This window comes from Balaenoptera musculus, chromosome 14, assembly GCF_009873245.2.
Source record: "Balaenoptera musculus isolate JJ_BM4_2016_0621 chromosome 14, mBalMus1.pri.v3, whole genome shotgun sequence".
NCBI lineage: Eukaryota > Metazoa > Chordata > Mammalia > Artiodactyla > Balaenopteridae > Balaenoptera > Balaenoptera musculus.
This window is the reverse complement of record NC_045798.1, coordinates 19,547,052-19,568,561: the sequence shown is the minus strand read 5'-3', so window position 1 is coordinate 19,568,561 and position 21,510 is coordinate 19,547,052. Positions and strand designations below refer to the sequence as shown.

The 21,510-nt window shown below is 46.4% G+C and overlaps 2 protein-coding genes across 3 annotated transcripts in view; one reads left to right on the top strand and one right to left on the bottom strand.

Annotated features, from left to right (window-relative positions):
• SART3 (spliceosome associated factor 3, U4/U6 recycling protein) overlaps positions 1–12,203 on the bottom strand; it is a 32,818-nt gene extending 20,615 nt beyond the window's left edge. For both annotated transcript variants that reach the window (XM_036874881.1, XM_036874882.1), the window contains exons 1-4: positions 11,859–12,203; positions 3,686–3,812; positions 2,102–2,206; positions 190–374 (exon numbers count right to left, since the gene is read on the bottom strand). In XM_036874881.1, the coding sequence (XP_036730776.1) occupies positions 190–374; positions 2,102–2,206; positions 3,686–3,812; positions 11,859–12,170 (729 nt within the window). In that variant the 5' untranslated portion in view covers positions 12,171–12,203. The remainder of the gene's footprint in view (positions 1–189; positions 375–2,101; positions 2,207–3,685; positions 3,813–11,858) is intronic.
• A 1,383-nt stretch (positions 12,204–13,586) lies between these two features.
• ISCU (iron-sulfur cluster assembly enzyme) lies at positions 13,587–20,398 on the top strand. Its single transcript, XM_036823753.1, has 5 exons — positions 13,587–13,762; positions 15,618–15,731; positions 16,621–16,731; positions 18,283–18,361; positions 19,876–20,398. The coding sequence occupies exons 1-5, from the start codon at positions 13,649–13,651 to the stop codon at positions 19,959–19,961; spliced, it is 504 nt and encodes a 167-aa protein (XP_036679648.1). The 5' UTR covers positions 13,587–13,648; the 3' UTR covers positions 19,962–20,398.
• The last annotated feature ends 1,112 nt before the right edge of the window (positions 20,399–21,510 follow it).

Below are 21,510 nucleotides of genomic sequence, written 5' to 3'. Positions count from 1 at the left end.
AAAAAATTGTAGGGTCATCTGTTTTTCAGTCAAAGAAGACATTCTTGCTACTCCACAAAGACTCGTGATTTTATTTACTTTACTGCCCACCCACTAAGTGACGGGTGAAGACCGTTTTGTTAACTATGTTCCTCCAAGACCACTTACGAGGACAGCCCTGGGTGGCCAAGGCAAGCACTGGTCACTCACCCGGGCAGCTTCCACGATGGCACTTTCGAACTCCCGATAAGCCTCCCAGATGGCGAGTCCCTTGGTCATGTGTAACCCGACGGACGAGAGGGCCCTTTCGAACACAGAGCGGACTTTCTCAAGGCCACCTTTCTGACCAATCCCGCCGACTGAGTACTGGCCGTACTCTAGCCAAATGTTAGGACCTAAAAATGAGAAGTGTTCTATTAGTTCAGGATATGAAATGCCCAAACATCAAAACTTTTGTTCTGATGAACAACAGAAGAAATGAGTCCACCAAAAAAGTACTCATTCATGGAGAAAGGGAAGAGCATCACCAACAAGCATCCCAGGTTCCCTGTACCAACACTGCAGCCCGAAAAGAAAGTCTATCTTAATGGCCCTACTAGGTTAACCATTGAGATCTGACTCCATAAACAGTACATGCCAAGTGGTAATATGTAATACGACTGATTATAGAGCTCATTTGTTAAAATTGAAGAAACCCAGTAAAGATTTCAATGAAAATAGTTACAAATCTGAGTGACTTTTCAAAAGACTGCAAAGCCTAGAATTTTTCAACTTTTAAATCTTGATTCATTTTTAAGCCTTCTGATCAAAGTGAAAAACAAAATTAAAAGCACCAATCCTGTTACTAGAGATTTTAAATCTCTAAAACACAACAACAAAAAAGACCTGGTTGCCTTGTTTCTTTCACTTTTTAAACTTTCTATATTCTCACTCCTGCAGCATTAAGACCAATGAATTAAACTCTTTATGAATGCATCAATTCTTACTGTACATATCAAGTCACTTTTCAGAGATCTGAAAATAATTTTTGATGCTGATACACTAACCTTGTAAAATAAAAATACTAAAAAGATAAAGCCAACATGAGAATTACTGTATGTTTTCCTTAGGCTTGCTTTTTCAATGAAATAAGTCATTTCCAAGAACTTAGCTAAAGTTTGTGAGCTACTCTGTTTTTGCTCACCAGTACAGAGCTGCCATATGGGCTGCAAAATGAAAATGGAAATGAACTAGCTCTTGGAGCTGAAGCCCTTAGTGAGGGTTAGTCTAGTTTACAGAGGGTCTATGCTTCTCACTAGGGGAAATGCCCACAGAGGGAGTGAGGAAAATCAGATAGGAAAAAAGGATATTTAATTAAAAATGGGGAATTTTTAAAATAATTTTTAAGAACACTCTGTCCATAGCATTGTCTGATATAGTCCTCAATGTATGTAGAGAAAATATTTAGAGACTTTTACCACCAAATGGGATTTTAAGGGAGGGAAGGTGTCCACACTTCACTTTCACTGGTAAAATGTCAAGACCAGCAGACAAGGGATCTCTGTGGTAATGGAAGATTCTGCATCTCGATGCAGTGGTGGGATAAAATATCACAGAACTATATACACACACATTGTACCAAGGTCCATTTCCCAGTGTTGAGTTTGTACTATAGTCATAAGATATTGGGGGAAACTGGATCAAGCAAGTACATAGCACTTCTCTGTACTATCTTTGCAATTTCCTATAAATCTATAAAAATGTCAAAATTAAAAGTTTAAGTTTTTTTAGTACTGGAAAAAAAAAAAGCCTTCCGTCCAAAGCTTCTAAAAATCCAATCAATGTGTAAAAGGTAACCTTTAGTCATCTGGAAATACCAGGTAAGTTCTCCCTGCCAGATAAATGGTGGGGGTGAGTATATTCACCTCCTTCCTTCAAATATTTCTTCTACTTGTATTTTAAAACCTAAAGCCTCAATTGAAAACCACAGACAATGATAATAATAAATGAACTCCAATCTTTCCAATCGCTGGACGAATGCTCTTTTCTGGGTAGCAACACCTCACAGTACAATCCACGGCGGCAGAGAGTGATGCTAGATGAGCCCACCTGACACACTCGGAAGAGCCCGCAGGGAACTTACAGATGTAATCCTTCACTGCTTTCTCGAAGAGGTCATACACGTGCTCTCTGTCCAGGCCGTCCAGGGCCATGCTGATCTCGTCATGCAGCCACTCCAGCCAGAGCTCTGCAAGACACCAGGGTCCCCTGCATTACCGCCCCCCGAACCAAAGGGCGGGCTGAAAGCAGGGACTGCACCGTGAGGCATCAGCACAAGAACGTTTCATCCACCTTATACAACCTGGCCCAGTTCACAGAAACTCAATTCTTAAAACCTGCACCAAGCACATAGAAGGCTTACGCTTCCAAAGAAGATCAATCACTAAAGTCATAATATCCCTAGAGTGGCTGGGCATTTTATATTTTGCAAAGCACTGATATATTTTCTCATTCAATCTTTGTCAAAAACCTATGAGGTAGGTGACAGGGACATTAATAACAATGGCATCTATCTAAGCGTTTACAACATGCCAAGCATGTGTTAAGTGTTGTGCAGAATGCCACTTCCAATCAATGTACTACAAGGCAGAAACTACTGTTATCCCCATTTTACTGCTGGGAAAACTGAGTCTTAATAAATTTGTTTATTCATTTAATTATTTTTGGCTGCGTTGGGTCTTCGTTGCTGAGTGCAGGCCCTCTCTGGTTGCGGCGAGCGGGGGCCACACTTTGCCGCAGCGCGCGGGCCCCTCACTGCAGTGGCCTCTCCCGTTGCGGAGCACAGGCTCTAGGTACGCAGGCTTCAGTAGCTGTGGCGCATGGGCTCAGTAGTTGTGGCTCGCAGGCTCTAGAGCACCGGCTCAGCAGCTCTGGCGCACGGGCTTAGCTGCTCCGTGGCATGTGGGATCCTCCTGGACCAGGGCTCGAACCTGCATCCCCTGCACTGGCAGGCGGACTCCTAACCACTGCACCACCAGGGAATTCCAAAACTGAGTCTTAGAATGTTTATATAATTTGTTTAAGGTCACACAGCTAGAAAGACATATAGCCAGGCAATCTGATTTCAGCTTCTACGCTCTGCAGTTATGCTTTGTGGGAGGGAGAAGGGGACAGAACTGGATCTAGGACCTGTGTTTTCCGACTTGTCCCTAAAAGATCAATTACGTATATTCACGGAGATTTAACTACAAAGATGCTTGGTGTAATTATGTTTCAAATAAGCAGAAATAACCTAAATGCCCAACTATTGTGGAACAAATAAGGTACGAAACATTTAAATTAAAAATTATTTATGAAAGTTTAGTTATAATACATTTACAGTTATCTGTTTCTGAGAATGGATTAAATACACAAATACTAGAACAGGAAACAGAAAGGGAACGGGGGAAACGTTTAACTACATAGAAATATTTTATCATAAAGTTAGGATAAAGAAATTAGGATTCAAAACATGAGTCAGTATTGCACGACCACAACTATGTTTAGCAAAAACTAGAAGAGGATAAACTAAAAATTGCTGACTTTAGATGATGGGTTTTCTTCTTTCCACTATACTTATATGTTCCAAATTTTCTATAAGGAGCATGTCCCACTTTCAGCACTGAAGAAAAAGGACACTCTTCAATTCTCTGTGTTTATAAAAGCAGCCCAACTGTGGAAGCCTTACCTTCAGTCAAAGGAAAGATCTCGCTCATCTTCTGGCGGGCCATCCTCACTTTGGTAAGCTCCCCTTCCAACCGAAGCAGCCGGATCAGGTCCACGTGGCAGTTGTAGTCATAGACGTTGATAGACAGCTAGAAGAAAAAGGAACAGACGTTGAAATTTAGAATGCCATCATCAAAATAACTCAGCTTTTTTCACCATTGGTGACGACACATGTCTGCCACAAGCACAAAATATGTGCAATGTGGGAGAGCCACGAAAAGAGCAAGGCAACATTTACCCTCAGGAAGAGGGAGAAACATTCACAAGAAAGAGCTTTTTATAATAAACTTAACACTCTCTCAAATATGTTACAATTCCTGTCAGAACACACGTGGGTTCTCTCTGAAATACAGAAAACATTCTAATGAAGCAAATAAACACAAGGTATGACCTCAGGCAAGTTACTAACTTTTCTAAGCCTCCATTCCCTCATCTGTAAAATGGGATACACCACTAGGTTCTAGCTCGTAAGGTTCTTGTGAGGTTTGGTTTTTTTTAATAGAGCTTTACTGGAGTATAACTGCTTCCCAATACTGTGTTAGTTTCTGTTGTACCAAAGTGAATCAGCCATATGCACACACACGTCCCCCTGTCTGCTCCCTCCTGAGCCTCCCTCCTATCCTTGTTATCCCACTGAAAGGTAATTTAGTATCACGCTGTAGCACGTGCCAGGTACATCAGTAAGAGCTCTTTTCTTTTACTAAACAAACAAACAAATGAAAATCCCTATCTGGGAGAAACGAGAATGGCAACAGACTGATGAAGCTGAGTGATAGGTACAAAAAGGTTTATCTTTATATTTCAAGTTAAAAGTTAATAAATTAAGATAATTGCTTCCAAAGCTATCGTACATCTGAGACAAAGGAAAACTAAAAGAACTTGTCACTAGCAGACTTACTCTTAAAGAATAGCTAAAGGAATTTCTTCAAACAGAAAGCAAATGATAAGAGAAATCTTGGAGCATCAGGAAGGAAGAGCAGAAATATGGGTAAATACAATAGATGATCCTTCTCTTCATGAATCTTCTAAATTGTATGATAACGGAAATAAAAATTTTAAGGCTATCTGATACCCAAAACAATGACATTTCAAAGGAGGAATGGTAAAGGGACCTAAATGGGAAGATTTCCATACTTCACTCAGGGGTAAAACATAGATACCATGTAAGTCAAATATACTGAAATACCCAAAGCAACCACTGAGAAACTATATAAAGCAATACTCTAAAAATCACTATAAATAAATCAAGCTGGAATCCTAAAGAATGTGCAAATAACCCATACAAAGGCAAGAAAAGAGAAACAGGAGAACAAGCAACACAGGAAACAAACAGAAAATGATAAAATGTCAGGCTTTAGACCTAACATGCCAATAATTACCTTCAAAGTATATGATCTAAACATACTAATTAAAAGACAGAGAATGGCAGAGTGGATAAAAACACAACTCATCTCTATGCTGATTACAAGAAGCTCACTTCAAATTCAAGGATGTAGGTAGGTTCAAAGTAAAAGGATGGGGAAAAATATAGCATGCAAACATTAAACAAAAAGAAGCAGAAGTGACTATATTAATATCACATAAAGTAGACTTTACAGCAAAGAAAATTGTCAGAGATAAAATGGAACATTACATAATGACAAAAGGATCAGCCCACCTGGAAGACAAAACAATCCTAAAAGTGCATGCACCAAACAACAGAACCTCAAAATAGATGAAGCAAAAACTGATAGAGCTAAAAGAAGAAACAGACACAACCACAATTATATTGGGGATTTCAACATCCCCCACTTCAGCAACTAAAAGAATTACCAAACAGATAATCAGCAAGAATATAAAAAGAATTCAACAACACCATTAACCAACATGATCTAACTGCTATATATAGAACACTCTACCCAACAATAACAGAATAACACATTTTTCTCAAGTGCCCAAGGAACATTCACTGAGACCATATCCTGGGCCATAAAACAAACCTCAACAAATTTTTAAAAACTTAAATCATACAGAGTATGTTTTCCAATAACAACGATCAATTACTGTAGGAATATCTCTAAACGCTTGAAAATTAAGCAATACAGTTCTAAATAATCTATGGGTCAGAGAGGAAATCTCAAAATTTAAAATACACAGAACTGAATGAAAATGCAAACACAGCAAATAAAAATAAGTGGACTGCAGCTAGCATAGGGTGGACAGGAAAACTTACAGAACTAAATTCAATGTACAAAAAGAATTATACACCATGACTAAGTGGGAGTTATTCCAGGTATGCAAGGCTAGCTCAATCTTTGAAAAGCAATCACTGTAGTCCACTATATATCAAGCTAAGGAACAAAAATCATGGTATCAATTGATACAGAAAATGGATTTGACAAAATCCAACAACCATTCACGATAAAAACACTCAGAAAGTTAGGACTTTATCAAAATTAAAACTTTTTGCTCTGTAAAAGACTCTGTTAAGAGGATGCAAAGACAAGCTACAGACTGGAAAAAAAAAAAATTTACAAACCACATATCTGACAAAGGACTAATATCTAAAAGATATAACTCCAAACTCAACAGTAAAAAACAAACAATCCAAATAAAATAAAAAGTAGGCAGAAGACATGAACCAACATGTACTGGGTTGGCCAAAAAGGTCTTTTGGGTTTTTCCGTAAGATGTTACAGAAAAACGCAAATGAACTTTTTGGCCAACCCATATATCCAGAGGACACAGATGGCAAGTGAGTGCACATGAATAACGGTCAGGGAAATACAAACTAACACCATAATGAGCTATCCTTACACACCTATCAGAATAGCCAAAAGGAAAAACAGTGACACCAACAAATGCCAGAGAAGATGCAAAAAAACTGGATCACTCATACATTGCTGATGAGAATATAAAATGGGTATAGCAATTCAGGAAACTGTTTTTGGCAGTTTCCTATAGAATTCAACACACAAGTACCATATCACCCAGCAATTGCACCCTTGGGCGTTTTTCCAGAGAAACAAAACCTACGTTCACACAAACATCTGAACAGGAATGTGCATAACAGCTGTATTCCTAACAGCTAAATCTGGAAAGAACCCAGAGGTGCTTCAATGGGTGGATGGGTAAACGAACCATGGAACACCCACGCCACGGAATACTACTCAGCCATAACAAGGAACAAATAAACACACAACTCAGATGAATCTTGAAGGAATTATGCTGAGTGAAAAAAGGTCATCCCCAAAGGTTACATGCTATATGATCCCATTTACATAACATTATTGAAATGATAAAAATGTAGAAATGGAGATCAGATTAGTGGGTGCTAGAGGTCAGGAACTGTGGCTCTATCAGGGCAGCAGGAGGGATCCTGAGGTGACAGAGCCGATTTGTGTGCCGACTTTGTCAACGTCAATACATGGGTTGTGAGACTGTACTATAGTTTTACAGAAGGTCACCAGTGGGGGAAACTGGGTAAAGGGTACACAGGATCTCTCTGTATTATTTCCTGCAACTGAAGGGAAACCTACAATTACCTCAAAATGAAAAGTTTAATTTTTTAAAAAAGCTTTCAGGGACTTCCCTGGTGGCGCAGTGGTTAAGAATCCGCCTGCCAATGCAGGGGACACAGGTTCGAGCCCTGGTCCGGGAAGATCCCACATGCCGCGGAGCAACTAAGCCCGTGCACCACAACTACCGAGCCTGCGCTCTAGAGCCCATGAGGCACAACTACTGAAGCCCATGCCCCTGGAGCCCGTGCTCCGCAACAAGAGAAGCCACCACAATGAGAAGCCCGCGCACCGCAAGGAAGAGTAGCCCCCCCTTGCCACAACTAGAGAAAGCCTGCGCACAGCAACGAAGACCCAACAGAGCCATAAATAAATAAATAAATAAATCTTAAAAAAAAAAAAAGCTTTCAAACAAGTTGGGGTATGGGGTTACATTAAGTCTATACACCAAGACTAGACTAGTATCTACTCTTCCAACGTCTGCCACATTTCAGCAATAAATATTTCCCTCTCCAGAGATGACAGGTGACCTATAATTCATTCGACTAACACTGCCATTTGACAATGTACTCTTAGTAATCTAGACCCTAGTTATTGCATTAAACTGCACACAGGAGGATCTGTCTCAGCAGGTAGCAAGTCTCAGCAGTAATCAGTCAGACCACGGAATTGACACGGGACAGACAAACTGACGAACAGAACACTAGAAAGCGCCCAGAAACAGACCCACGCAACCAGAAAGTATATCACAGAGGGGCACTGGGTGTATCCACTAAAATGAATTCATGACCCATGACCATGGCCCCAGTTTGAAAAATACTGACTTAAAGAAACTCTTACAGGGTTTGAGACTGGCACAGTTTAACAGTAACAATGTTCCTTGTAGCTTGTTTGTAATAGGGGAAAAAAAAAACTGTAAGCAATTCAAATGCCAGAACAACCAATAAGCTGTGGGCTACTCACACCCTGGTGTACTGAACACACAGCAGTCAAAATGGATAACCTGCAACTGCAAGAACACGGCTGAATCTTAAAAACACACTGCTGAGTGGAAAGCAGTCCCGGATGGTTACACATTGCATGATACCCTTTTTTAAAAGCGCAAAAACAAACAAAAGTGGACAATATATGCTTAGGAATGCATACTTAGAGGATAAAACTATACATGTTTTAAAAGAGAAGGAAGCACTCAAGATTCAAAAAAGCAGCTACCTGGGTTTGAGGAGGGGATGGGGTCAAGGCAGGGCACTGGAACCGGGGAGAAGCTGTAGGGACGGGCAGCAGTACTGATAAGTCCCCACTCTTAGAGCAAGGGTGTTCATCTCATTACCATCCTTTACAATCTACAGATGTGAACTGCTTTGTATGTATCAAATTACACACAAATAGATAATAAAGAAGAATCAATACCAGGTAAGCCCATGACCTATAATTTAAAAAAAAATCTTTTAGCAATGTTCTCCTGCTCATGACTTATAAAACTTGACAGGCTGAACCCACCCCATGATTATGTGATAGGCTGAAAAAGGACAGGATGAAGTCAGGACAGAAGTGTTCTAACGTCCACGGGTTCTGTTTCCCCGTCTGTACCGGAAGGCACTGGCGTACACCTCTGCATCTCAAGTGGACTGCCATGATGCACTGATGTCTCAAAATTGGCTGTCAAGTGTGTCACGCAAGTAACAATAGTGAAAGAAGTGAAGATCGTGAAAGATGTACTTTCCTCATGAAGGAGCAGGCTCAGTTCTCCCCATCACTCGCAACTCACCTGGGTCTGAATCTGTTTTCTGAGCATGAAGGGGGGTGGGCAAGTCCTGCCTAGCCAGCCTGAGTGATGTCTATGCAAGCGGCCCTCCCGTGAACACCAGAGGGAGGTAAGAGAAACGTACAAAACTCACTGAAGTAAAGGAACTGTCTCTAGGATGGTTTTTGATCTAAATTTCTGATTTTTAGGCCCAAATAATGAAGATACTATATATGGAGAGGTGCTCTGAGAGCATGTACATTAAACGCACACTGACATGCATTTAAGAGACCTTCCAGAGTGTTCAACCAGCACTGACAAATGAGCACATGTGCCGGTCTAGTCTGGTCTCAGAACACTGTTAACGACAAAGGATGCTTTAAAGAAAGAGTAGGCTTGGCCAACGTGCAAGTGCTCTGCGAACTGATTTCCTGACTCCCTAACAGCACAACCTGGCCCTGGACTGGGGGCGGAGAGGTGACAGAGAGGCCTGGTGGAGAGGACACTTAGCTGCAATCACAGGAAAGGGGGGGGGAAGGAGATGGGAGCAGGTCCCATCACTGCATCTATTGTGTGTCAAACTGTGCCTGGAGCTTTACACACCTCTTGTCACTTAAGCTCCACCAACAGCCCTGTGAGGGAGGCACTACTACAACCCTCCCTTTACCAATTGGGACAGCAGGCTCAGAGCGCTGACATGACCTGTAAGACACCATGAGGTGCCACTTTCAGTTTCAGGCCACAAACACAAATGGTGGGAAATCTCCGCTTTCGTTACACGGACAGATACTACTAACTGCGAGCTTTCATAAACACACTCAGGGCGACAACTGGAATTTGCAAATACGACAAGGCCGAGGGTTTCACAGGCCTCTCTGGAAGTTACTGACCATCATACTCCACCAGGAGAGTCGTTACAGCAGGAACTAGAGGCTGTGGGATTAGGAGGAGGTGGGAGGGAGTTTTGGAAAAATTGGAGAAGTCCATTTCTAGACCCCCCGGAAAAGAGGATAAAGCCAGAGGCTCTTCAATTCACCATCACCTGCCAGATCCCATCCTGTGTGGTCACCTTCGGTGGCCTGAGGCAGGGCTGGCAACTGCACAACACCAGTAGGCCGGTGGCCTCTGCCCTGACCCATCCTCCTCTCTAGTAAGCTGGGTACCCTCATCAACGACTTAATCGCTCTGCTTCCAAGCCTCCCCTTCCCCTAAAATGGTAATCCTCTTTCCCCTACCGAGTAAGCTAATGGCTCATTGAAAGGCCCAAGGCCAGAAGAACAGATTTCCACCAGGACAGGGACACAGCCTAGCATCTCGTATTACACTGCTGAATGAATAGAAGACTGAATAGACTTTGGCACGCTTATTTATAAAAAGCAGAAATGGTAACCACCTGCCTACCCCCAGTTGGTTCAGATAGGATGACAAGTGGGACAGTTATAGCAAGAGATAATATAACTGTTTCACAATTTAACAAAACATCACCTCGAGACAGGACGTTATAAGGAATGTCACACCCAGCAAAGTTAAGTGAGAAACCCAGGCTAACAACCTCACATCACTAAGTAATTTCATAGCCAGCATGGCATTCAGTCCACAGACAACCTTGAAAAGTTCAAAACCCCTTACGAGTGAGTCTAAACAAATCATTTCATCATTCCTTCTGTGCCTCGGTTTCCTCATCTGTAAAATGAGAATGTGCTCCATCTGTTTGCCCCTCCAAATCCACTCTACCCTCTCTCCTCCCCGTCCTGTGACCCACTGTGTGGACCACACTGATGAGGTCTCTGGCTGTCTTGCTTCCAGCAGGGTTTGCCCAGCAGACGGCACCAGCAGACTGTTTGGAGAGGGGCAGAGCAGTAGGTCAGGGTATTTCTTCCCCACCCCAATCCCTGATGGGAAACTGGGGCCGCACCCCTGGAACGAACGTCTCACCTCCTCTCAGGTGTTCTCTCCACACAACTATTTGGAAAACCAGTCCCTCCCATCACCTCTTCAGGCCTAAAGGTGGACACCTAAAGGTCCTGCTACTACTAGCCCTGGGGTACCAAACCTTCACTCTTGATTTCCCTGCCCTAGACACAGTAGTCCCTTTACTGACCTTTTCTCAAACTTTCCTAATTTGAATGTGCCACCTACTTCCTGCTGGAATCCTAGATTACACAAGAGATACCACCACCTGTATCTCATAAGGTTACAGATTAGAAATCACGTAGCTACTAGTGCCAGGCCCCGGGCTTTAATTACCATTATAACAAACCTATGTGCGGAAATCGTTTCTCCCAATTTACAAATGAGAAAGCCAAGGCTGAGAGAGATTAAGAAATTCGCCCAAGCGCACGCAAGGGTGGAAGAGCCAGAACTGGGGCCTTAGGCTCCAGATGCTGAAATCTCTCCCTTTCCATTTCTATTATCACCGTCACGGTCAATATTTTCCCGACCACGCCATAGTTCATCATCGTCGTCATTCTTTACAGGCAAATAACTCTCTTTTAGAAATAAAAATTTATCTCTCGTGCTGGACAGCTGAACGGTGTGGCTAAGAGCGGGAGTTCTGGCTGGAGTCGATTCAAAGTTCAAAGCCTGTCTCGCCAAAAGCCTGTCTCACCATTTACAGGAAGTGTAATCTTGAGCAAGAGAATTCCCTCCACCAAAAGCCTGTTTCCTCCCATTAAACGGGAAATACACTACTTCCTTCAGCGGGTTCTGGCGAAGGTTCAATGGGATAACGGTTGCAAAGCACCTGGCGAGCAGTAAGCGCTCGAAGGACGGGAGACGCGCTAATGAATTGCGCTTTGGGGGCCTTGGCAGCTTTATTACCGCCGAGGACAAGGCAGGCGGGCCGGGGCCTGGGAACCTGAGGGAAGGAGCCCGCCGCCCACCCCCGCGCCCACCTGCTCCTCCAGCCGCTCGATCTCCAGCTGGTTCTTCTCCTCTTCGTCGTACTCCCACTCGTACTCCCCCGGGGAACTCTCGGCCGAGGAAGCCATGGCGTACTCCTCATCTCCATCGCTCTCACTCACGCCTTCCTCCTGCTGGTCCCACTCCGGCCCCACCGTCTTGTACGTCGCGGTGGCCACGGCCCGCGATAACACCTTTCTCCTCGTCCTAGCCTCCTTAGCTTCAACCTCCTCGCCCTCGGCCTTGGGCCCGGCCTTGGGCTCAGCCTCCGCTTCCGAAGCCGATGCTGCGGCCGCCGTCGCCATCTTGCGCCTCCAGTGACTCCCGGGTCCTCACTCTGCCGCCGAAGACCCACTGAAGTAGAAGCTGCCCGCGGCGCGCGCCTGATCAAAACCCTGCTCTCCTGCCACCTAGAGAGAAACTGTGAGCCACGGATGACGGCGAAACCTCGTAATACACGGAACTCATGTTATTTTATATACTTTTAATAGTTCTCGTCGGAGGAAAAAGAACTCACTAACAGGGCATGTGTTCCGCCACAACTTCGGACAGAAGTTGGGTCCTTAGACAGGAAGTGGAAGCCATAGAGGAAGTCATGGAGTGAGCGTGCTGATTGACATTAAGGGTTTGGCGCCATCTTGAGAAGGTCAAAATGATTCTTGGAATTAATGCCTTACTTACCGCCTATTCTGACCTGGCGCGTGGTTCAGTCTCCCTAGTAACTGAGCCTCAATGCAGAGAAAAGTCCAAGTCCTCGGGGAAGGATCGATTGCACCATTTATGAGAAAAACTCATTTCCCAAAGAGATTCCTCCCCTTTATGTAATGCCTCGTGCCTAGCAGTTAAATACACATGTGCGTTTTCTGGTTTTATAGGATCATATTCTGCAAACCAATATTAATAAACTACATTAGTAAACATTTACTTAGAATCTCTTCATTGCCATGCCTTGTCATATAAATTGTGACAGTTTGCTTTTTTACAGAGAGAGAAATAGAGACATAAACATACACACTTTTTAAAATCGGGGCGAAGTATTCGTTTAGCTAAGCTTTCCACTTTTGAGGTAGGAAAGCCTTGGTGTGTCTATTTATTGCCTTTCTCCCTCATTAGCAAGCTTAATTATGTCAGAAATTATGTTTTTCTTTCCGTTGTATTCCCAAAGCACCCCGACAAAAAGTAGATACTCAACACATATTTGCTCAATGGATGAAAGAATTGTCCTTGAATTAGTACAAAAGAGAAGATCGAGGTTTAGAAAGACGCTGTCATTCACCTAGGATCACACAACCAGTTAGGAGCACAAACGGGATTCCAACTCAGGATTGTTCAAGTTTGAATCCCAACTGAGTCTAACTCTCCGGGCAACCTAGGACAAGCTACTACACCGCTCTGATCCTCAACCTCCTAAGCTGCAAAACAGGGCTAAGAAAGGTGGACTGGTTGATGCTCTGCGCATTCCGGCGGTGGACTTTGTGAACGCAAACTTGGGTCCCGAACTCCAGCCCGAAGCCCCTCAGATCCAGAAACCATCACGGAGGACAAAGCCTCCTGCGTCTCCAGACCTTTGGGCTCTGTGTCCCGCCCGGGCTCCGCGCCCCGCCCGCCCTGGAGGGGCGTGGTCAAGGCGTGACCAAAGCGCGTACACGTGCACGGAGCGGGAGGGCTCAAGCGCGAAGTCGCCAGGACGTTAGAGGGAGCGCGCTCCAGGCTAGGAGCCGACTCGCGCACGCGCCCCCCGCCTCGGTCTCGCACTCGGCCTGCGCAGGCGCAAGCTCGTAAGATGGCGGCGGCTGGAGCAGGTCGTCTGAGGCGGGCGACTTCGGCACTGCTGCTCCGGGCCCCGCGTCTGCCGGTCCGGGAGCTGTCAGCTCCGGCTCGGCTCTATCACAAGAAGGTAGGAGCGGGCAGGAGCGGGCGGGAGTGCGAGGACAACCGAGAGTGCGGGCGTCGTGGCGGAGGCCCGGCCCAGGAAGGACTCTGCGGGGCCCGGGCACTGCGGGGCCCGTGAGGCCCCACTGCGACCCAGGGTACGGGCCGCCCCCGGCCCCAACGGAGGCGCCGCCCCTCGCGCGAATCCGCCTGGACTAACTTTCCCTCCCTGCGCAGGGGCACTAACCGCGCCTGAAATAAAAATGACAGCTTCCGCTCATCTAGTAGCCACTGCCCGTGGGCCCGGCCTCTGGCCGCCATCTCGTGCATCCAGCCTTTAAACCCCCAACAGCCCAGGAAGCAGGGTCCTGCAGTGACTTGCCAGCCCGACACACAGCGGCGCGGGGTCCGGCTTCAGCCAAGGCCACCGCCCTGGCCAGGTGACCTTGGGCAAGTCAGTGCCGTGCGCTGAACCTGGTTCCCCACTTGTCAAATGGGGTCTTAGCAGCCCCCCGTACTCGAGACCATTCCTGCGGAATTCTCGGCAGGGTGCCTGGCACAGGGAGGCCACTTAGGGTGATTTTTATTGTTTCAGGAGCTCAGAGCCTCCGAGTGGAGATGGACATGTAACGAACAGCCATAACGTTTTTATTTTTGTTTTGTTTCTGTTTGGAGTGGTGGTGAGCTGTGAGTAGAGACAGGTGCATACTTTGCAGCCCTTACCTTCCGGGGGTGTAAAGTCCCTAAACATGAGACTTTCTCACTCGGGAACCGGTTGACTAAAGAACGCGGTGAATCGGGCTTCCCTGGTGGCGCAGTGGTTGAGAATCTGCCTGCCAATGCAGGGGACACGGGTTCGAGCCCTGGTCTGGGAAGATCCCACATGCCGCGGAGCAGCTGGGCCCGTGAGCCACAATTACTGAGCCTGCGCGTCTGGAGCCTGTGCTCCGCAACAAGAGAGGCCGCGATAGTGAGAGGCCCGCGCACCGTGATGAAGAGTGGCCCCCGCTTGCCACAACTAGAGAAAGCCCTCGCACAGAAACGAAGACCCAACACAGCCATAAATAATAAATAAATAAAATTTAAAAAAAAAAAAAAAAAAAGAATGCGGTGAATCAACCCGGGGCAGAAAGTCCAGATTGGACATTATCTTGTAGGTCCTTGGGCTTGGAGTCAAAATCCGTGGTTGGATAGCTGGGGTGGAGGGCGGGGGGGGAGACTGGAAAGATCGGGATACTTACTGCTAACTGGTAAACAAACCTCAAGATTTTTAAAGCCTTCCGCGTGCCAGTTTGAATAGATGTTTATTCTGTTCTGGCTTCCGCGCATTTCCCCACGGACTTCACTCCCCGACCCAGGGTTGTGTGTTGTTGACACGAGCCTTTCCGCCACCAGGGTGCGCTGCTGCACCAGAGAGATTTCAGGGCCCTGAAATACAAGTAATGAGATATTTATTTTCGCACACAAAGGGACGTATTCCATAGCCTTGTTCCTCCTGTATCAGTCTCCTTGAGGCTTCTGGGAAACCCTTCCATTTCTGGACCATACTTATTTTTAGGATTTTCGAATAATAATCATTATCCTTTAAGAATGGATTTTCTTTGGAAATTACAAAAATGCTGTTTGAGCCCAACTCTGGTGACTTGGGTGGTTAAAGGTCAAGTAATTATTTGTGGTTCAAAACCCTGCGGAATTAAGACATGATTTTGCTGATTTTTCGCCACTATCTGGAATCTCTGAATTCCTTCCCAGGTGAAATTTGGTATTTAGTGATGGCCTGCCGGGTTCAGCTTGCTGACTTCAAGGACCTTGCCATCAAAGTCGGGGAGACCAACAGCAAAAAAGAGTGACTGTGATTTCTGTTCACCCTCTCGTTTCAGGTTGTTGATCATTATGAAAATCCCCGAAACGTGGGGTCCCTTGATAAGACATCTAAAAATGTTGGAACCGGACTGGTGGGAGCTCCGGCGTGTGGTGATGTCATGAAATTACAGGTACCGCTGGTTCCCATCTTTACTGGTGGTAACAGTGACCCCTTTGCTTGTACAGTGCTCCGTAGTTGACAGAGCATTTACGTGTACAGCATTGCATCTGGTCCCCATCTCAATTCCTGTGAGATGGGACAAGTCAGTGTTACAAATGACTCAAGCAGGGGCTGAATGCTAGTCACACTGGTAAACTACGCTGACCCTTTCTGACACAGTGAACTGATCTCACCTTTGTGCTCACTGTACCAGCCTAAATTCCAACTTAGCTAAGTGAAATCTTTTGTGAATTTTACCAATCAAAGGAAAACCACAACTGTTCAGTTAGCAATCCCCAAAAAGACAGGAAACGCAGTAAATCAAACCTCCCGCACGTTGGAGACGACATGCAGGTAGTGCCTGGCACTCTGGGTGAACCATAGCTTTCTCCACATCTCCTTCGTCACCATGGTGGGCAGCTCGCCAGACAGCTTCATGCCTATCTTGGAAAACAGAAACAAGGCAGGAGGGAACTACTGCATGCAGTCTGGCGCCAAAGGAAAAAGCATTATCTAGAGACCTTTATTGCAGACTCTCCCAGTGTTTAAAGACGCACATTGACCCAGCAGCTGGGAGGAGAACCTCATAGCCAAAAATCAGGCTAGGGTTGGGGGCGGCAGGAGGCATATTTTTTGGTTGCTCTTTACTAGCTAGGCCTGTATAATTCTGTATAGTTGTTCCTGCTTTTATCTTCTCATCACTGAGCTCTTCGGAACAGAGGAAACTCAGTAATTAGTGCCCAAACTTTTAAGTGTGGAAAGCAGGATCCAAGCTCTCAGGGAGCGCCCCGTGGGCCTCCGTGAGCGCCAGGTTCTATGGGGCGCACCAGAACCTCTGCTAACTCCTGCCTCTTTTCTAGATTCAAGTGGATGAAAAGGGGAAGATCGTGGACGCCAGGTTTAAAACATTTGGCTGTGGTTCTGCGATTGCCTCCAGCTCGCTAGCCACCGAATGGGTAAAGGGGAAGACGGTAGGTTCCTGCAAACTAGAATTAAGTCACATTCTCCACAAACCTGGCTCTCAGTTAAGGGAAGGGTCTAGTGAGTGTAAACAAACAAACCAAAAACCTATGATTTTTTTTTCTAAATATGCTAAGAATTTTCTTTTTAATTTTGCTTACCGAGGTTTTTGTTAAATTCTTCTCCACATTGGGAATTACGGATAATTTTAAGTGTTTTTTAGTTTGGGGTTTTTTGTTGTTGATCATTTTTATTTGTTTGGGGGTTTTGGTGGTGTTTTGTTTTTAACTAAATCGAAAAAAGATCCTCACTTCCCCCTCTAACACAATAGAAGTGAAAAGAAATCTTTGGCTTTCTCCAAGGTCATTGCTGTTATCATTTCTTAGAAGTCTAAGTCTGCTCAGGGGGTGGTTCTATTGTGGTTTGTTTCGTTTGTTTCCTCCCATCCTGTTTCAGGAGGGATTGCAGGTGGCTCACGAGGATTCATGAAATAACAAAGTAGCCTTTCTAAAATCCTGTCCTCATGAAAACCTCTCAGAAAAGCCAGACTGCAGGTGCTCATCTGTGCAGCCCCAAGGGCCCAAGTTCTGGGAGCTGAGTCACAGAGGCGTGTGCCAGGCCACGTGCCGCCGGCTCCCTGTGGCTCAGGGCCTCCTGGCCGGCAAGCTCCTCAGGGCCAGGGAAGCAGAGACCTAACCTGTTCTGGCCGGAGGTGGCTGTGAAGGGATTTGTCCAGAACTATCCTCAGGGAAAGAGGAAATGAGGAGACAGGGCACCTGTGCTCCCAGGGCCTGGCCCCGTGAATGTGATCAGAAAGTGGGGAGAGGGCCTTTCTCTGACCCTGAGAGACTCCCATCTGAGTTTCCAGAAACAGAAGTTGAAGCATAATTCAGTGGAGTTAGTGGACTTGGGAGATTGGGGGTTGGGGGGGAAATCGCTTTCCTTAAGGCAGTGGGGCTCCATTCCACAGAGGCCTGCCTCCTGTTATGCCCCTGGGCTCTCGACAAACCCCAGGCATCCTTTTTAGTCCGCCTAGAGGAGAAAGGTTCTCCTTGGGGCAGGGGATGAGCCCCAAGAGCTCTCCTTCCACGGGCTGTCTGTGCCACTGGCCCGGGTGCTGCCAGCCTGGGTGCCACCCCTCCCGCCTCCCTGACACCATCTAGCACTTAGAGTTGATGGGATTTATTCTGAACATTTAGTATAAGGCACCAGAGAAGTTGAGAGTCACAAAACCAGCGTAGAAAATCACTGCCTGTTAAAAAAAGGCTCAAGTTGCTGGCCTCAAGCAGACCCCTCAGAGGCTCCTCCCGGGGTCCGCTCCCGGCTCGTGGCAGCGTCTCTGCGGGCCTGGCTCGCCCCAGCTGAGCAATGCAGGTGCGTATGCTTCGTACTTGAGGAGCCCAGCTGCAGCCGGGACATGGAAGTGGGAGTCCTCTCTCTGGGGTTATTAAATGGAAATCGTCCCCCGCCCCTCTGTCGTGGGGCCTCTTTGGCCCTTTTTATTTTCTGTCCCACCAGACAGAGATCACTAAAACTTCCCGTCTGTTCCATGTGCCTCTCAGGTGGAGGAAGCCTTGACCATCAAAAACACAGACATCGCCAAGGAGCTGTGCCTCCCGCCTGTGAAACTGCACTGCTCCAGTAAGTGTCCCCTCCAGGATGCCGGCGGGCTCGGACACTTAGGGCAGTTTTGTAGTGGCACCCACTTGATTTGTGACAGGGGAACGGCGAGTCCTTTTGGGCCGTGGAGTCCACCTTCACAACCTCCGAGGGTTAGAGCTCATGGAGTCCGTTTTCACGATCTCCAGAGGGTTAGAGCCCCGGGCCTCACTGCGGTCTCCAGGGCAGTCCTACGGGGGTGGTGTGGGCGAGCATCGTGCCGAGCCCGTTGTGGCCTCACGTCTAACCCTCAGGAACGTCCTCCAGTCCCCAGAGGCGTCATTACCTCTCCCCCTCACAGAGGAGGAAACGAGGGCTCAGGTTAAAGCCCCCCAGTCACACAGCTCCTCAGTGGGAGGGCCAGAGTCTAAACCCCAGTCTTTGATTCCAGAATCTGTGCTGTTCACCCGGCTGTGGTGAAGTTGGGTCCAGTAAAGGAGAAATGCCGCTTTCACCACAATCCTGTTTGTTGAGCATTTCCTCACTTCCTTTCCAGATGCCCTCACTGTCGGGGTCTGCATCTGTGTATATGAAATGACTAAGCCCAGTTGTGCAATATCCCCCTCTTCACTCTCCCTAAGAGAAAGTCCAGATGCCTTAAGGCTTATACTTGGCTTTCCAGTTCAGTCTAAAGCTTTTCAAATCTCAACCTTCTAGGGGAAGGCGGTTATGGGAAACAGTAGCCTAAACTTATTGATGGAGATTTACTGACCAAATTAGTTAAAAATCAGCAGAGGGCCAGGCCTCCTGCCAGGGTAGGACTCATAAGAGAAGAAGTGAGTACCGCGGCTGGGATGGAGGTCTGCTGAGACCCGAGTTCTTTCCGCTTGCCCTGGAATTTCAAATACCCGTGAATAAAGGCCATAGCTTGTAAACATTTTCACATGGTTTCAGAGGAACCCCCCGCCTTTTCATTAGGCCTTCTTGGGTACTGAAACCTTTAGCCAACGCTCTCTGCTGTCATTCCAGCTCTCTCAATGTTTATTTTCCCCAAAGCCTCCCTTTTAATATCGACTCCAAAATAAAAGTTTCCACACTTGGGATCACTAGAGAGTGCCAGCAAATGCCATCCCAGCCACAAACTGGCACAACCTAAGTTATGCCAGCCAGCGTCACCAGCGTCCACCGCATTTATCCTGACTTCCCTGAGAGCAGCTGAGAACTAACATTTGTTGTGTCCCTCCTGTGCATCAGACCCTTTATGTATAAAGCCCTCACCCTATCCCAGCAAGAAAACATGATCGTCCAAGAGGCTAAGGAACTAACCTAGAATCTCGGGTATTTGCAGCACAGTCTGTCCCCAGAGCTGCCCCGCAGGAGGGACCCAGCTCAGGAAACAGCCATCGGCCTGCAGGTGTGCTCCTCGCCCAGCACCCTAGAGAGGTGACTGTTAAGCCTGTCCCAGAACCGCTACCTCAGCTCTTAAAGATTCTCTTCCTAAGACTGTTCCTGCAGATTCTAGAAACTTAGGCTCTCTTTCGTTCTCTTACTTCCAGTGCTGGCCGAAGATGCCATCAAGGCCGCCCTGGCTGATTACAAACTGAAGCAAGAACCCAAGAAAGGAGAGGTGGAAAAGAGATGAGCTCCCGGCGAAGCTTCCCGCAGGTCACGTGGGCTGCTTGCCCCCCCCCCCCCCCCCGCCGCGCAGTCATGTAGGTGTTCAGAAGCCCTCGCACTACGATATAAAGCACTATGAGATGCGCACAACATTTGCTGTTCACGTTGTGACTCTAATGCAAGCAAAATACACAGTCTAGTTGTTCTGAATCCTGTGGTTTCCTGCAGCTCACTTTCATCGCCTTAACCTAGTGTATGTCTATTTCGAATTATTCATATGGCCCCCAAACTGAAATCAGTAGGTTTGGGTAGTCGTGAAGTGCACAAATATCTAATTTTACCTGAATCTATTTTGGGGAAGATTACCAGTAGAATGCCTTGGTAAGATTATTTGGTAGGACCAAATATTGTACATAAAACAGATTTGCATATATATAATAAATAAAGGAATATAAGGCAGTGCTTGTCTCTGGTAAGCCTTGTCTCTTGGGTCCCTCACTCACCTCACAGGGCTGCCCTCAGCCCCTTGGGGTTTGTTCACAGATGCTGGACAGTGATGACTCGTGCACCTTTCCCAGCAAACTGGGCAGTAAAGACCACGCACGGAGATTTTAACAAAGCCAGATGTCACTAATGTTTTCTGAAACAAGGGGGAAGATGAAAGGAGATGGCCATCACTTTTCATTCTTTACAAAATAACAGGCTGACAACTCAAAGTCAGTCCAGAAGATTCTGTTTGTGATTTCACTGGTTTGTAAAATCCTGAAATCTGAGCAACGCTGGCTTGGACGCTACCCTAAAGCTGTGGACTAAATCCACAAAGAGGCCTGAGGGATGAGTTTTAGATGTCGATTCCTAGGCCCAGGGTTCTGCTGTAGGTCTGGTCAAGTAGTTCCAATACCCGACTCTTGAGAACCTCCTGGGTGGTTCTGTGTGGAGGCGGGTTGAGCCAAGCCATCGGGAAGAACCTTCTTTTGTCCACACCTGCACAGCTGTGATACTTAAATAGTTCACTGTGAACTGCCTACGTGTACAGTGACCTCAAGTTTAAAAACATACCTCCCTGGCTCAGGGACAAATAACAGCTGTTCTAATCACTGTTCCTCCTGCCCCATCTGGCCCCAGGGGGGACAGGCAGGGAGTGCCATGCTGAGGCGCCCACAGTCACGCACCAGCTAAAAGCCCCACTAAAGGAGGCCCAACTTTCTAGTGAAACATGATCTCAAAATGCCAGCTAAGACTCTCAAATCTCCAACTTCAAAAGTAAGATGCTTTTGTTTTTCCCGATGTTCAGGCATAGGCTGGCTGCCTCTTCTCTTAAATATACCTCCTTTGTTTAAAAAAAAAAGCAAAAAACAAAAAACTCCTCTGGGTTCTGGGGAAGGACACTGAACTTCAAAGGCCCCTTCCCCCGCCCCCCAACCCGCGGGGAAGGCCACAGAGCAGGGCCTTCATCAGAATCTCAAATTAGAGCTGCTGGGTGGAACCATGTCACATTGTCCCATGTGGCATGTTCTACTGTTTAATTCACCGTCCCTCTAAGGCTGCGCTTGTCTCTTTATTATATGTGGCCG

Bases quoted from the DNA above. Each gene is read 5' to 3' on its own strand.
- ISCU (XM_036823753.1), top strand. From the start codon at position 13,649: ATGGCGGCGGCTGGAGCAGGTCGTCTGAGGCGGGCGACTTCGGCACTG. The intron at 13,763-15,617 runs GTAGGAGCGGGC...CTCTCGTTTCAG, and splicing joins CTCGGCTCTATCACAAGAAG to GTTGTTGATCATTATGAAAA. The intron at 18,362-19,875 runs GTAAGTGTCCCC...TCTTACTTCCAG, and splicing joins TGTGAAACTGCACTGCTCCA to TGCTGGCCGAAGATGCCATC.